This window comes from Lepidochelys kempii, chromosome 11 (genome assembly GCF_965140285.1).
Source record: "Lepidochelys kempii isolate rLepKem1 chromosome 11, rLepKem1.hap1, whole genome shotgun sequence".
In the NCBI taxonomy this organism is placed as follows: Eukaryota; Metazoa; Chordata; order Testudines; family Cheloniidae; genus Lepidochelys; species Lepidochelys kempii.
In genome coordinates, this window is record NC_136390.1 from 51,168,031 (window position 1) to 51,185,912 (window position 17,882).

The window sequence follows — 17,882 nt, forward strand, 5'->3', positions numbered from 1 at the left end:
ACTGCTTCAAAGAACTTTGATGTTTTCACTCTAATTAGGAGTTTAATTTCTATTGCCTTCATTTCCTTTGATTAAAAATAAATATATAAAGATCCACCATTAGACAACAAAATCAAATGCTGAAAGAATTGTATTTCCAAAATATTATTTACAAAGTTAATCAGTAAATTGTGCCTTTCAGCATGTCACATTTTTCTCACAAATTACAATATTTTCAGTTTCTTGGCAGTACAGAAGTGGAGCAGCCCAAAGGTACAGAAGTTGTGAGAGATGCTGTTAGAAAACTAAAGGTAGGGAAGCATTTTTATAAATATAGATAAAACCGATGCATATTATATTGTATTATATATAGCTAAATAAATGACAGTGGACATTTACAGCATGTCAAAAGCTGTGACTTTTACTAACCTCACTACTATGTAAATACTTTTGTATTGTGTATATACCACCAGATCTTCTACTCTTCTGCCCAAATGTTTCAGAGACTGTCTTGCTAGGAAAGATAACTCCCAATAGTAGCATAATACCTGCATTCAGCAAATTGTTTGGACCTTTTTAATTCTAAATTATTTATCAACAGTTTTATTTAGTTTCAGCTAACCACATAACCATTCTAATCGGGATATAAAAAATCCTGTTGCCTGTCAGTGCAAGACAACCAAAAACTTGTTTAGACTTAAGGCTCATTTCTGAGAATCACATCTAATCTGAGGTTGAAAGTGAAAATGCCCTGCTGCATCAGTTTTCCTGGAAGTGCCACCGAACAATCAAAGAAACGGGTGACTGGTGCTCTCAGCTTAGCACTTGGTTGAATTCCAGTCATTTTCATCCTGTGCAGCACTTCAGGAGGAATGAACGGAACTAACAAATCCTAGAATCCTTACTAAGACCTGGTTTACACTACAGTCTTATATTGGTATAACTATGTAACTCAGGTGTGAAAAATCGCCCCCCTTCCCCAAGCAACGTAGTTATACTGCCCTAACCCCTGGTGTAGACAGTGCTATGGCAACAGGAGAGGTGGATTAACTACACCAATGGGAGAAACTCCCCTTCGGCATAGTGGCATCTTCTCTAAGGGCAGGCACACTTGAAATGCTGCATTGGCCCAGCTGCAGTGCTTAAGTGAAGACGGTCCTGCACCAATGGGAGAGGTGGATTTTTCACACCCTTGAGTGACGTAATTATACTGATATAGGTTTGTAGCATAGACCTGGCCTAAAGCTCTATAGCAGCACAGCTGCTCTGCTGCATGTGAAGAGAAGCCCTAAGCAGGGGTAGCCAATTGGCAGACCACGGGCCACTTTTGAATGGACCCTGAAATCTTTTTATTTACTTATTATTTTCATTATTTTTATTATTTATGTTATTATTTTCTCTGGTATCTGGGTCTTTTACTATACCTTGATCAAGAAATTTGGACCTTGACAAAAAATTATTGACTACCCCTGCCCCAAGGTCAATGGGAATTTTCCAGAGTAAAGGCTGAAGAGATGGTGGCCTTAAAAAAAAAAAGAAAAAGAGAAAGAGAATAATTGAATATCAACATTTGACACCTAGGTTTTTCTTGGAAAAGCATTTCTAAGAGCAATTAGTAGCCTCACTGAGATGTGTTGGAATGAAATTCTTAACAATCGTTTTCACTCTGCCCAAATAATGCAGGTGCTATTAGGTTTTCACTTAGACAATCAACTGACAGGGAGACTCACTCTAAAAAGATGACCTCCACTGTATCGATTCATGTTCCCAAACACAAACGTTACAGCATGGCTGCTTTTGAATTTATTATGTTAACACAAGTTTGACCTCTTTTAATCAGGAGTAATGTATGAAATGTACAGTTTTGTACCCAATTCACACAATTTTCAGATAATACTGTGATAAACTGTGTGTTGTTAGACACACTATGTTAAATGCACAGAAAGATGCAGCCAGGCAGCAATCGATCCAGTGGGGGTTGATGCGATAAATCGACTCCCGAGCGCTCTCCCGCCGATTCCTGTACTCCGCCGCCGTGAGAGACGCAGGCAGAGTCGACAGGGGAGCGGCAGCAGTCGACTCACCACAGTGAAGACACCGTGGTGAGTAGGTCTAAGTAAATCAACTTCAGCTATGTTATTCACGTAGCTGAAGTTGCATAACTTAGATCGATTCCCCCCTCAAGTGCAGACCAGGCTCTAGTACAGAAGTCTCTCAAGACAATGCCCAGGCACAGAAAAGTTGATTTTTTTTAAAAGACATTTTAGAGTTTCTAATTCTCTCCATCCTTAAAACACCATCAAGTGATCCCCTCTATAATCAAGCTGGCTCACTGTTAGGCCTCAACTATATTATTATGTAACCCTCAGTGCATTCAGTGGGAATTTTGTATATTGGACTACAAGATCAAGCCCTTTTTGTTGGTTCCAGGGAGAAATCAGATGGAAAAAAAGAAGGTTTCTTACAGTGTAGGGGAATGTACTAGCAAAGGGCTAAAATCTCCAAATGGATCTGCTTGCATGTATCCCTGTCCTAGGCAAATACTTGTGCAAGATCAAACACTAAAGATTACAGATATATATTTATAGTAAGATTTCTGTGCATGATTTGAGTAAAACGCTTTCCATAATTAGCTGGTGCATTGGTAAGCAACTACATGATATCATAGAATCATAGGACTAGAAGGGACCTCGAGAGGTCATCTAGTCCAGTCCTCTACACTCATGGCAGGACTAAGTATTACCTAGACCATTCCTGACAGGTGTTTGTCTAACCTGCTCTTAAAAGTCTCCAGTGATGGAGATTCCACAACCTCCCTAGGCAATTTATTCCAGTGCTTAACCACCCTGACAGGAATTTTTCCTAATGTCCAATCTAAACCTCCCTTGCTGCAATTTAAGCCCATTACTTTTTGTCCTATCCTCAGAGGTTAAGAAGAACAATTTTTCTTCCTCCTCCTTATAACAACCTTTTATATACTTGAAAATTGTTATATCTTCTCTCAGTCTTCTCTTTTCCAGACTAAACAAACCCAATTTTTTCAATCTTCCCTCAAAGATCATGTTTTCTAGACCTTTAATCACTTTTGTTGCTCTTCTCTGGACTTCGTCCAATTTGTCCATATCTTTCCTGAAATGTGGCGCCCAGAACTGGACACAATACTTCAGTTGAGGCCTAATCAGTGCAGAGTAGATGGGAAGAATTATTTCTCAAGTCTTGCTTACAACACTCCTGCTAATACATCCCAGAATGATATTTTCTTTTTTTTTTTATTATTCATACTTAGCTTGTGGTCCATTATGACCCCCAGATCCCTTTACGCAGTATTCCTTCCTAGGCAATCATTTCCCATTTTGTATGTGTGCAACTGATTGTTCCTTCCTAAGTATATTACTTTGTATTTGTCCTTACTGAATTTCATCCTGTTTGCTTCAGATCATTTCTCCAGTTTGTCCAGATCATTTTGAATTATAATCCTATACTTCAAAACACTTGAAACCCCTCCCTGCTTGTTATCATCCGCAAACATTATAAGTGTACTCTCTATGCCATTATCTAAATCATTGATGAAGATATCGAACAGAACCAGACACAGAACTGATCGCTGTGGGACCCCACTCATTATGCCCTTCCAGCATGACTGTGAACTGCTGATAACTACTCTCTGGGAACAGTTTTCCAACCAGTTTTGCACCCATTTTATAGTAGCTCCATCTAGGTTGCATTTCCCTAGTTTGTTTATGAGAAGGTCATGTGAGACAGTATCAAAGGCTTTACTAAAGTCAAGATATACCACGTCTACTGCTTCCCCCTATCCACAAGGCTTGTTACCCTATGAAAGAAAGCTATCAGGTTGGTTTGGCACAATTCGTTCTTGACAAATCCATTCTGACTGTTATTTATCACCTTATTGTCTTCTAGATGTTTGAAAACTGATTGCTTTATTATTTGCTCCATTATCTTTCCAGGTACAGAAGTTAAGCTGACTGGTCTGTAACATCCCCGGGTTGTCCTTATTTCCCTTTTTATAGATTGGCACTATATTTCCCCTTTTCCAGTCTTCTGGAATGTGTCCTGTCTTCCATCAATTTTCAAAGATAATTGCTAATGGCTCCGATATCTCCTCAGTCAGCTCCTTGAGTATTCTAGGATGAATTTCATCAGGCCCTGGTGACTTGAAGACATCTAACTTATCTAAGTAATTTTTAACTTTTTCTTTCCCTATTTTAGCCTCTGATCCTAAATCATTTTCCCTGGCATTCACTATGTTAGACCTCCAATTGCCACCAGCCTTCTTGGTGAAAACTGAAACAAAGAAGTCATTAAGCACTTCTGCCATTTCCACATTTTCTGTTATTGTTTTTTTCTCCCTGAGTTTGCTTAAGTCTGCCTTCTTGAAATCCATTGTCTTTATTTTGCTGTTCTCCCTCCTACCGTTCCTTAAAATCATGAACTCTACCATTTCACAATCACTTTCACCCAGCTGCCTTCTACTTTCAAAATCACAACCAATTCTTCCATGTACATAAGCTTCTGAATCACAGCCATTGTCAGAGTTACACAAAGATCTTCAAACTGTTTTGGAGGCTATCTAGTATGTATGATTGTATATAGTTTTTAATGGCCCAATCCTATAGTTTTTCTACATGAACTACCTCCATTTAAATTTGTTTGAGGACATACTATCCAGATGAGAAAACTTATGGATACAATTGAAAATTTTTAGAACTCCTCCCCTCCCCTGCAAAAGAAAGAAAGAAAGAAAACCATAGATTAATGAAAAGGTTCTGTGTAGAAACAATCCTCAGTAGATTAAAACCTCCCTTTCAACATCACTTCCAATACATAGCATTGACTATGTTCTGAATCTGAATTCCATGAAATACATAGATACTGAGTTTATTCTTATTCAGAAAAATAGCCTCTAGTTTGCTTTTAAAAAATAGGAATGTCCGTTAAAATTTAATAAAACTACAGTAAAATCATAGTTTCAAAAAGGATTCCATTATATAGAGAAGACAAAAATATGCTTAAAGAATTTTTAGACCCATATGAAAGAGGAGTTGTTATTAATGAAATGATTTATGATTAGCTTGTGGTATTGTATTTTTTGGTCATGTAGTTCTGGTTTTAATCAAAATGAAACTAATGTCTTGCACAAAAGATTGGATCCAGCGAGATACTAAGCTACTCCTGAGACATGTTGAGGACTTCCCATGACAGGCCACATTAGTTCATTTTGAAACATTAGCGTATTTAGACTGGTATAAACCATGTTGGTGTGTCATGTTTTCATTATTGAGCCATCGTCACAACAGTCTGTGTCAGAATGAAGTGTTTAATGATAATTTATTATTTCTTACTTCCTTGATTCTAGGAATTAGGAGTTCCCAACTCACATAGCTTGAAGAGTTTAATACTTTCCTGCCAAAAAAACCCCAACATGGTACAAAATCATAGTATACAACTATTTAGAATTTTATTTTTACCAGCAGGTGGAGCTGATGTTCTACAGCAAAACAATAATTGATGTGTTTTTTCTTAATACTTCCCCACACACTTTTATTTCATATACTAATTTCATGTTTTTTAAATGCTCAGTTATTTTACTGGGTCATTTGCAGTTTTAACCATGACATGATTGTTAGAAGACACCAAGCCACTTTCTCACTTTGTCTCATTTACTGAGCAGATCTACTCAATTTTCTTTATCCAGAATGTTATTAAACTTTGCCTTGTTTTCAGATTATTTTAGGGCACAAGTGAAGGATGTTGAGAATCATAATTATGCAGGGAATAGAGAAAATTTGGCACTGTAGTGTTTTACAGCATGTGTTTATAAACACTTCTAAGATGGATAATGGGAACACTTGCCTCTAACATTTCTGAGCTGGATTTTCTAGAATTCTAGTCAAAAGAACATCTAGGAGAGAAAACTGGCATAGTAGAGATAGGTCGAAGAAATTTGCAATTAGATCTGAACTTGCCCAAAGTTTGAAGGAGTTCAGCTGCAATTTTCTAGTTCAAGCCGATCTATAGTACTTGTACGTGTAACTAGATGTATGTGGAAACTAAGGGATATACATCTCTGATTAAGCGTCCCTTCCCTCTGCCTTTCTTCAGTGGCATTATGTAGGGAGCACCTTTCAATACAACGGTCAGTGCAGGGGTGACAGAAATAAGGAAGGAAGGGGAGGTCAGCCATTGAAAGGGCTTTGGCATCTGGACAGCAAAAAGACCAGGCAATGAAGGAGAGAGCCTTTGAGTCAGGCTGACCCATGGCATCTTCTTCCAAGGGCAGCAGAAGGAAGCTACCCTCATCTACTATACTTATTCTAGTCAGAGACTGACTGGGGAAGAACCGTGCTAATATGGGGTTTCAAAATAGGGTGACCAGATGCTAAATACAAAATATCGGGACCGCCGCAGGGGGAGCGCCTTTTCAATTGTTACACTCACTCGGCACGTTAGGTGGCGGGGGGAATAAATCTTGCTGGAGAAGAAAGAAGTACCCGCCACCAAAGTGCCAGGTGAGTGTAACAATTGAAAAAGGGCTCTCCCTGCCTGTCACCGCCGCTAAGGGGGGGGGGGGGGGAAGATGTGCCTAAAACAAAATATTGGGACAAATGGCGTCCCGACCGTACTTCAGGCAGGACGCGGGACAAACTGCTCAATATCGGGACAGTCCCAGTTTTATCGGGATGTCTGGTCACCCTATTTCAAAATGACTCAGGTTGCTTACATTCCTCTGCCTTGCCGAGGAGAAGTGGCATTTCAGGGTGGCCAGGCTGCTGCTGCAGCAGGGAAACCACCTGGAGGGGACAGAGAGGAACTGCAAGTGAGTATTTCATTCCTAGGCTCAGATCCTCTTTCCTTTGCAGCCTCCAAAGGAAGAAGGCCTGCATGAAGGGATCTTGATGGCCAGGAATCACAGCTGCTCTCTGTTCTCCTTCTCCCAGCTTGGTTGTTGTCCAGCAGCAGTGTCTGACAACTCCCAGTCATCAAGCTGCTTTGAAGTCCACTCTCCCTTAGATGGAGATTAGGAGGGAGAGCATAAGAGGCACCAGTCACTTTGGAGCCCGGCTTCAGCAAGTTCATTCCTCAATTTATCCTCTTTTCCTTGATAGGATGTAGAAAATAAGCTATTTCCTGTACATACTACCCAGTGTGTGTTGTCTGCACATACTACCCAAGAGAAGTAGCCACGTCTTGCAGTTATTAATAGACTAGAGGGATGATCAAAGGCACCATTTCTATTCTGTGCTTTAAAAGCTGTTGTGTTGCCCTGTCAGTAGCCGAGCTCCCACCCTTTCCTCCTTTTCACTACATTGGTGGATTTCCAGAGGACACTTTGAGTCCTTTTACCCACCATGTTGTAATCACAGGAGAAAAATGGGGCACATGAGATCTGAAGATGAGGGCTGGTAGAAATGGGGGGCAGTGAAAAGACTATGTGGAGTGCAAAAAAGCCCCTCAGTGCACCCCCAAAAGTCAGCCTGAAAGAAGCATCCTTGACCCATCCAACAACTCTACATGGGTAGGAACACCGACTTACGACCCACTATAGTGTCTGCCAGACTGTGGGGCATGGAAAAAGAACCCTCCCATCAACCTGGAAGAGATTCATCTGCTGAGAGCCTAAGGAGATTACTTGCACGCATATACCTGGCAGCCCTTAAGAGACCCTCAAATGGGAAGGCGAAGGAAGCAGCAATACAGAAAACTGCCTCATCTGTTTCCTTGCCTTCCACTACCATCCTACCCCTTAGCTCCTCATGCCTGCTGGGCTGCCATCCTGTGGGTCTTGTACACTTGGAGGGGAGAGGAGAGAAAATGGGACTGAGTCCCTTACAGCACTTTCCCGTGCAGACTCAGTGGTGAAACCCCTTACCAAAGCTGGCAGATTGTTTAGGCTTCCTCCCAGCCTGATAGGCCTAGTGTAACTCTCTTTTCTACCCACCCTAGCTGGTACAATTCTGAGAAACTTACCCCTTCCAGCTGTATCTTAAGGGATCCAAATGTTCTTCTCTTTGAGTGCTGTTCTTTGTTCTTGCTGTTTGAAGGCTAAATTTCAAGGACCCTCTTTCCTTAGATGCATTTATTGCACCTAGCATGGTGGGGCCCTGCTCGGGGGTGATACGTAAAATGAAGCAGCAGCTGCAGTCTGGCTAAACTCTTCTTCTATCCTCTGCTGATGTTATCATGGCAGGATTGGGAGAAGCATCTTCCCACATTTAGGTAAAGAAGGTGAGAATTGGATGGCGGTCCCCAGATAAGCTAAAATCAAAGTGAGAACAGGATTTGTTTTTAATTCATGGCCTTCATGAAAGAGTTTAAGTCAGTTGCCCAAGTTCACACAGGAAGTTGGTGTGATAGCGGAGAATTGAACTCTGGTCTCCTTGGTCCCAGGCTAACAACTGAACCATCTTCCCTTTAAAAAATGAGGCTATAGGGAATACAATTAAATGCATAAAATGAAATATAAATGTTAAGTAAACTTATATAACTTTGATTTGGCATTTGATGTTCATTAATCATTGTATAATCCAATACTTCTCTAAGTAGATCATCTGTGCAGATTTTAAAATCTCTGTTTTTGTCCTCATACAGTTCTGTTCCTGATTAACCCTCCGATTGTGGTTTGCTAATACTTAATGCATAAGCATTTCAAATGTAATTTAATAATCCCAAACAAGAAGGCAATTTTCCCAAACACTGTTGTGAGATTAATGAAATGCATGCATATATACAGTGTTGGGGGTGGGGAGGAGGCTTTGAATTAAACAAAACCAGAGAAAATCAGTTTAAATATATGTGTTGTGGTTTCCCCTTAAAAAGTCACTTACAGCTGATTACATTGTAAATGTCCATTCCAAAAGCTATGTAAAAAGGAAAATTAATAATTTTCATCTATTTAATTCAAATTTCAATCAGCCCTTTACAGTGACTAGTTAGTTAAGATCCCATTCTACCCAATGGGCTTCTGTTCATGATATTGAGCTAAAATCTGTTGTTTTGCCCAAGTGAGGATTAGGTAAAAACTAAAGAGCCTGTGAAGTTGGCCCATTGTGTTAATTCCCAAGCCATGTTGTGATTCAATTTAACTTTAGGTTCTAAACCTATGATCCTTGCCAATCTTAGCTCCAAGGCTCAATCTGTCGACATGTTCTTCTCCAAGTTCCCAATATTTCTTCCCACTTTCTGTTTTGATGCTAATATAAGGCTGCACATGTTTACCCTCTTAAAGAATTTTATTAGTGTGTAGGCTGCAAACAGGGGTGGGGGAGTGTTGTCTTAAATACATGCTGAAAGTAGAAAAACAGAGTTTGTAAGGACATTTGAGCTACATGGCCTTTTCCAGGCACAGTCTGTTGAAGAATAGAGAACTAATGGAGAGAGATAGAGGGAAGAAAAATAAAAGGGTAGATATTTGGAAAAGAATATTTGCACCAGGATCAATTGTTTGGAACCCTGTGATGCTTTTGGGATGGGTAAGGGTGGGACACAAAGATGGGAGAAATGCTCTAAGTTGCACCACTTGCAATGGCCTCCAAAGTGCCATTCCAGGAGCCAGGAATGACTGAAGTGCATTCAGTCCACAACCCCAATTCTGGGAGGCTGCAGTGGGTGGTGAACCAACGCTGGCTATGTGAGCCCTATGACACATGGGGGTCTGTGGCAATTGCCCAACAGGTCAATTAGCCCAATAAGCTAGTTTATTATAATTTTGTTTTATTTGTATTGCCATAGGATGAGCCAGTTGGGACCAGGGACCCATTGTGCTAGGTGTTGTACAAATATATAATAAGAGACAACTCCTGCACCTGAAGGTTTACAATATAAAAGATGTTAAACTTCATATAAGAAAAAAGTGGTGAAAGCAAGGAAAGAGGATAAATAAGAAAATATGGGAATGAAATAGAAAATATCAAGCTTTAATAAAGGCCTAGAAAAAATGTATATTAATGAAATGCCTGTTTTAACAAGGACAGTGATAGGCCTGCAGGCTTTGTAAAGAACTGGGAGTATGGCTGCATGAAAAATTTAATGACAATTTTTTTAATGGAAAACTGACACCGTTTTTGGAGGAAACCATTTTCTGTGGAAATTTTTGAGTTTTCATTGAAAATCCAAAAACTTTTGGGCCAAAACATGAAAATCTTTTGGTTTTCAGGTTTTTATTTTTCAATGAAAACAAAAAATGTTTGTCAAAAATTTCCTTGGGCGGGGGGGAACATTTTCTGAGCAGCTCTAGTTGAGAGGGAATGGTAGCGATCTTCATCAAACTGTGCTTAACAAGAGATTTGTGAAATATGTTACCTGGACAATGAATCAGGACATAGGAAGTTTAATGACCTGGTTCAAACCTTCCTTAAACCTGTAAGTTGCTACCACATTGCAATCACAGCATTTTATACCCACTTTGTGCAGATGGAGACTGCACAAGGCGAACGGCCTTAGAGAGTTACATGCTAGATGTATAAATACAGCAGTGGCAACTCGGAGAATAGGAATAAGCTTCATAGAATCATAGAATATCAGGGTTGGAAGGGACCCCAGAAGGTCATCTAGTCCAACCCCCTGCTCAAAGCAGGACCAATTCCCAGTTAAATCATCCCAGCCAGGGCTTTGTCAAGCCTGACCTTAAAAACCTCTAAGGAAGGAGATTCTACCACCTCCCTAGGTAACTCATTCCAGTGTTTCACCACCCTCTTAGTGAAAAAGTTTTTCCTAATATCCAATCTAAACCTCCCCCACTGCAACTTGAGACCATTACTCCTCGTTCTGTCATCTGCTACCATTGAGAACAGTCTAGAGCCATCCTCTTTGGAACCCCCTTTCAGGTAGTTGAAAGCAGCTATCAAATCCCCCCTCATTCTTCTCTTCTGCAGGCTAAACAATCCCAGCTCCCTCAGCCTCTCCTCATAAGTCATGTGTTCCAGTCCCCTAATCATTTTTGTTGCCCTTCGCTGGACTCTCTCCAATTTATCCACATCCTTCTTGAAGTGTGGGGCCCAAAACTGGACACAGTACTCCAGATGAGGCCTCACCAATGTCGAATAGAGGAGAACGATCACGTCCCTCGATCTGCTCGCTATGCCCCTACTTATACATCCCAAAATGCCATTGGCCTTCTTGGCAACAAGGGCACACTGCTGACTCATCCAGCTTCTCGTCCACTGTCACCCCTAGGTCCTTTTCCGCAGAACTGCTGCCTAGCCATTCGGTCCCTAGTCTGTAGCTGTGCATTGGATTCTTCCGTCCTAAGTGCAGGACCCTGCACTTATCCTTATTGAACCTCATCAGATTCCTTTTGGCCCAATCTTCCAATTGGTCTAGGTCCTTCTGTATCCTATCCCTCCCCTCCAGCGTATCTACCACTCCTCCCAGTTTAGTATCATCCGCAAATTTGCTGAGAGTGCAATCCACACCATCCTCCAGATCATTTATGAAGATATTGAATAAAACCGGCCCCAGGACCGACCCTTGGGGCACTCCACTTGATACCGGCTGCCAACTAGACATGGAGCCATTGATCACTACCCGTTGAGCCCGACAATCTAGCCAGCTTTCTACCCACCTTATAGTGCATTCATCCAGCCCATACTTCCTTAACTTGCTGACAAGAATACTATGGGAGACCGTGTCAAAAGCTTTGCTAAAGTCAAGAAACAATACATCCACTGCTTTCCCTTCATCCACAGAACCAGTAATCTCATCATAAAAGGCGATTAGATTAGTCAGGCATGACCTTCCCTTGGTGAATCCATGCTGGCTGTTCCTGATCACTTTCCTCTCATGCAAGTGCTTCAGGATTGATTCTTTGAGGACCTGCTCCATGATTTTTCCAGGGACTGAGGTGAGGCTGACTGGCCTGTAGTTCCCAGGATCTTCCTTCTTCCCTTTTTTAAAGATTGGCACTACATTAGCCTTTTTCCAGTCATCCGGGACTTCCCCGGTTCGCCACGAGTTTTCAAAGATAATGGCCAGTGGCTCTGCAATCACAGCCGCCAATTCCTTCAGCACTCTCGGATGCAACTCGTCCGGCCCCATGGACTTGTGCACGTCCAGCTTTTCTAAATAGTCCCTAACCACCTCTATCTCCACAGAGGGCTGGCCATCTCTTCTGCATTTTGTGATGCCCAGCGCAGCAGTCTGGGAGCTGACCTTGTTAGTGAAGACAGAGGCAAAAAAAGCATTGAGTACATTAGCTTTTTCCACATCCTCTGTCACTAGGTTGCCTCCCTCATTCAGTAAGGGGCCCACACATTCCTTGGCTTTCTTCTTGTTGCCAACATACCTGAAGAAACCCTTCTTGTTACTCTTGACATCTCTGGCTAGCTGCAGCTCCAGGTGCGATTTGGCCCTCCTGATAACATTCCTACATGCCCGAGCAATATTTTTATACTCTTCCCTGGTCATATGTCCAACCTTCCACTTCTTGTAAGCTTCTTTTTTATGTTTAAGATCCGCTAGGATTTCACCGTTAAGCCAAGCTGGTCGCCTGCCATATTTACTATTCTTTCGACTCATCGGGATGGTTTGTCCCTGTAACCTCAACAGGGATTCCTTGAAATACAGCCAGCTCTCCTGGACTCCTTTCCCCTTCAAGTTAGTCCCCCAGGGGATCCTGGCCATCCGTTCCCTGAGGGAGTCGAAGTCTGCTTCCCTGAAGTCCAGGGTCCGTATCCTGCTGCTTACCTTTCTTCCCTGCGTCAGGATCCTGAACTCAACCAACTCATGGTCACTGCCTCCCAGATTCCCATCCACTTTTGCTTCCCCCACTAATTCTACCCGATTTGTGAGCAGCAGGTCAAGAAAAGCGCCCCCCCTAGTTGGCTCCTCTAGCACTTGCGCCAGGAAATTGTCCCCTACGCTTTCCAAAAACTTCCTGGATTGTCTATGCACCGCTGTATTGCTCTCCCAGCAGATATCAGGAAAATTAAAGTCACCCATGAGAATCAGGGCATGCGATCTAATAGCTTCCGTGAGCTGCCGGAAGAAAGCCTCATCCACCTCATCCCCCTGGTCCGGTGGTCTATAGCAGACTCCCACCACTACATCACTCTTGTTGCACACACTGCTAAACTTAATCCAGAGACACTCAGGTTTTTCTTGCCTATGCTTCAAGAACTGTGTGCAGGACATACGTAGGAGGCAAAAGGAAGTTATTTAAACTATCTGTTGGGGGGCGGGGTTTAGACAATTGACAGGAAGCTAAGTAGACAGGCTTTTTTTCAGTGGGTTAGCTGTGGTCATCCTGTTACAAGCCACCTTAGAAAAGTCTTACCAAAGATTATCACAGTCCTGGCTGCTGCAATTGAAAGAGGACGTCTACATCTATGAGTATTCTTTAAACTAAAATTTTATTAGTATGGTACTAATATGGATGATAGATTGTTCAGTAATTAATGACCCAGTGCCATTTTAAACTTGGACAACTGGTAACATGGTATAGTGATTGCATCTTTGCTCCCCTTCTTACAGTTTGCAAGACATATCAAGAAATCTGAAGGCCAGAAAACCCCGAAAGTTGAATTACAAATCTCAATTTATGGTGTAAAAATTCTAGATCCAAAAACAAAGGTAAGAAACTTGGTAACTTAACTTTATATTTGTTTTTTACACCAGTAGTTAATTCAACATTGATTTAGAAATTCTATTTTATAAACCACTCTTCTAATAATTTCTTGTAGTGAAAAACTCCCTACTGATGGAACAACTGTAAAAATACCTGTGCTAGTTACTATAATAATTTTTGTCAACATTTACCACACGGAAGTATGTGAGATAACACAGGTTTTCTAAATACAGAATACATAGGGATGCTCACAGTTCTGTAACAGAACTAAACTGGGACTGACTTTCCATATAGTCATACAAGAAGGGCAGAGTGGCTACGACCCTCTGACACCTTTTTCCAACCCTCCTGTGTCCTCCAGTTTGAGAGCATGGGAATAAGAAATAGCTGTGGTAACTATGAGTTATGTGCTGGCAGATGTTGACTAATTAAGGGGGATAACAAAATATGTACTAATGTTGCATATCAACTTTTGTAGCTGACTTTATAAGCCATTTATATTTGCTGTCAGTCTTCTCTTCCACTATTTTGAAAGGGCTACTTGTTTTTCTGGGTTTTCCCCCCCTCAGAAGGCTTTGAAATTCCAGTTGTGCTATAAGTATGGCTTTGTAACAATGGTAGCTACTGATTTGGTGAAATATGGCCTCAACTGTGGTCATTTCTACAGTATTGTAGTTCATTGTCTCCCTATGCTGGTTGAAAATGTAATTTGACTTACATTTAACAAAAAATCTGCCCTCGAATTCAAAGAGGAATAATGACTTAAATGCCAATAAACAGATTTTAAAAGTATTGTAGGTCTAGTCATTCAACAATTTTCAACATTCTACAGTTACTAAACTCTTATACATGTATTAAATTTTGAATTGCAATAAGCACTGTACATTGCTGTGTTTTGTATTATTATTTTTTAGATGAATATTGCAATTCAGTATAATATTGTAGTTGGAGATAAGCCAATTTTAATTCTAAGACATTTCTACTTGCAAACCTTTCTGCTTGAGACCCTTTAAGTGACAGCGGGTGCAAAGTTGGTAGGTAGAAAAACCCCAGCAACACTAAGTTGACTTCATTGTAGTTCTGTATCCTCCTTGTGACATTGTGGGATGAAACGTGGTTTCAAATCTTTGTCCTAGCTACAGCCATTTTAAAAATAATACGTGCCAAAAAATGTTAATCCCTTGCAGGAAGAATTATAAGGAGCTTTACAAAAATGGTGGGACACAAGTTACTAAGGGAACAAGACATTTTAAACTCTTGAAAATATTGTTGTAACAAGCTTTAGTAGAAATCAACTAGGAGCAGTTTTTGAATGAAGCCCTCCTTTGCAATTCAGCAAAAGCAAATTTAAAATACATGCAGTGTTATGACAATATCAAAAGGAACACATTTATTGTGCTAAATAGAGGATAAATAGCTTATTCCAACACAAACACATTATCCCTTTGTACTATGTGTACAAATAGTTGAACTCACGTTTAATCAGTGTGGAGGGATTTTTTATAGATGTTTATGGATATCTTTTTCAGATGTTATAACAATCGCTTTTTCTCTTTTTGTTTTTGTTGGGAATAATTCATTTTAATTAGCTTACTGACCACAGTGAGTCATGGTAGCTGAAGGAATCTTTTTTCCCCCAAACTGGGTTGCATGTTGTTAATATTATTATTAGTTTTAATTGTGGTAGTTCCTGGGAGCCCCTGGCATAGATCAGATCTCCATTTTGGGAGGTTTCTGTGCAAACACAAAAGATGCCCCCTGGCCCAAATAATGTAGGAGTTATACAGTGTTGAACAACCCTTGACTTTAAAAGTGGAGAAATAGAGAGATTGGGGCCCAGTTCAGTGAGGTGATTTAACTAAGGTCAATGAAAGGTGAAGATGCCAAGCCCATGTGGAAGGAGGCACTCAGCATCTCACAGAATCAAGCCCCAAATCACTTGCTCAGACCACACAGCAACAACAGAACCAAGATTATAACACAGGGACATCCTGGCTCCCAGTTGCTGTCAGGCTGAGAGTAACTTGCCCAGGGAAATCAGTAAAAGAAACATGTTTAGAACATGGTCGTGCCTGGCACAGTCCCCTCAACATTTTCTTTCCCCCTCCAGTTTACTGACCCAAAGGTTGAAGAGGAAACATAAAAGAGCTTTTCTCCCTCCCATCTCCCTAAACACAAGGAAGACTTGCTTCCTCCTTTCCTAAATGGGGTGCTGAGAGCAGCTGGCAGTGGCTGCACAGAATTACCTCTTCCCCTAGAAGGCTTCTGGGCTGCACACTGAGGCAGCACTGGGAACACGAGGAAACACAGTCTGTTGTTAAAGGGGTGGATGGAGAGAGTATAAGGTAAAGTTTGGAGAGCTGAACAAGCTTTGTGGAGAGAGTGAAGAATGGGAGAAAGCCAAGAGGGAAGGAGTTTGGGAGAGTGTCTTGGGATGTAGGGGAGAGGAAGAGAGCCTAGAGCATGGGAAAGGGAGGAGAGAGCATTGGGAAGATGCGGAAAATAGGAAGGGGAGAGAGCCTTTTGATGGGGGAGAGAAAACAGATGGGAATAAGACCAGTTTGGAAGGAGAGGGAGAACCTAAGGGATGTGGTGAAGAGAGCGCAAGCAGCATGGATGGAAAAGAATGTGACTAACATTTTTGGCCAGGAGGTAAATGAGGAAAATAGTTTTAACATGTGTGATTTTTTTGGCAAGCTGCAGGAGAGAGAGGTTCAGTGTGTGTGAGACATTTTATTGGGGGACAAGGTGCGCAGGAGAATGGATGTGGAGAGAGTGTAGAGACTGGGAACGGGGAACATGAGAGAGAGAGAGAGTGAAAACATGGAGAAATTTTTGAAAGACTTAAATCCTGTGTTATAGGCTTGGTTCTGCTGTTGGTCTGTGGCCCTAAGCACATTATGTGAGGCTTGATTCTTGAAGATGCTGTGTGCCCCCCTGCTGAGATAACGGCCATCTGCGATCCTTGCACAGGAATCCACAATTTTAAATTAGATAATAGCTCACATAGGAACTGCAATATTTTCCTTCATAACTAGTACTGCTTTCCCATGCTACCGGCCAAATGAAATAAAACATCAAGAGGGTTACTGAGAAAAATAAAATACTAGCATCTTAAATATTCTTTCTATTTCTGTAATTTTGCCAGGCTCTTATAAATTAAGAACACTCTCGTTGCCACCTTTTAAACAGTTAGGCCATAAGAAAATACTGGGCAGTAGTCTGGGGTATTTTTAGTCCCATTCATCAAAAACAATGGTTCACATGGTCACACGTCTCATTCCAAGATTGTATTTTAAGTGTGTGTGACAGAGTACAGGAAGGGGAGGTGGGGAGAGTGCAGGAGAGCATGTACTCTGCTCACTTAGATGCTAATTAGTTCCCCGGGGGATGCTGATTGGAGTAGTTATCTAATCAGGCTTGTGGGCTGGGTGGGATAAAGATCTAATTAGCACCCCAGCCCAGGTCTGAGAAAGAGGCACAGGAAGGAAGTGCCAAGAGGGGGTGAGAGAGAAGAACAGGGCTAGCTGAGCTCACTCACACAGAGGTCTTAGAGATGGGAGACCAAAGGCACTGTGAATATTGTAAATCGACTGTTCTATCGGGACTGTAATAATGTTGGTGGAGGGAACATAAAATGAAAGGTCACTGAGTGTACACGGGTGGAGTTTGCTCAGTTTCTGCAGGCAAGAAGGCAGAAGTGAAGCCATGCCCTTGTCACAGTATAACGTGTGTGTGCTTTAAAATATATGTCTTGAGTTGACAGAATGTGCATATACTTGTATAAAGAGGAAGGTTTTGGATGTGTTCCTTTTTTCATAGAAACCACATGAAGGAATTTGCCAAACACCCCATTTGTTGCCAACAGAAACATTTAGAATTACAAAAGGCATTCTATAAGAAAAGTCATAGTTTCTGTAGAAATTGTTTTCTTTGATATTAACAATAGAATAGTGAATTGAGATGGTTCTGCCATGACACACACAGACTACAAACATGTAGGGAGTTTCCTCTGGGTACTATTCCAAATTAAATCTCTCCTGGCTTTTAGGTGTCAAGAAGGTCTGGACTCCATAATCAGGTTACTTCTTTGCTGGGTGAGATATTAATTGCTGGGTACAGGATATCATATCAAAGTATAATTACCGTAGAAACACTCCTGAGCAGAAATGTTAACCTGAAAAAGCAAAACACAATTTATAACTCTCAGGCATAGCACATCAGAACTCCAAGAAAAAGCTCTGTGTTCAAGTTCTCAACTAACTCGTTCTCGCAAAAAGTGTCCCAGATGCCCTGTGTTTTGTGTGTGTTAACTCTTCTC

General features: G+C 41.2%; 1 protein-coding gene across 2 annotated transcripts in view; it reads left to right on the forward strand.

Annotated features, from left to right (window-relative positions):
* GULP1 (GULP PTB domain containing engulfment adaptor 1) overlaps positions 1-17,882 on the forward strand; it is a 134,520-nt gene that overhangs the window by 59,979 nt on the left and 56,659 nt on the right. For both annotated transcript variants that reach the window (XM_073306130.1, XM_073306131.1), the window contains exons 4-5: positions 219-290; positions 13,468-13,566. In XM_073306130.1, the coding sequence (XP_073162231.1) occupies positions 219-290; positions 13,468-13,566 (171 nt within the window). The remainder of the gene's footprint in view (positions 1-218; positions 291-13,467; positions 13,567-17,882) is intronic.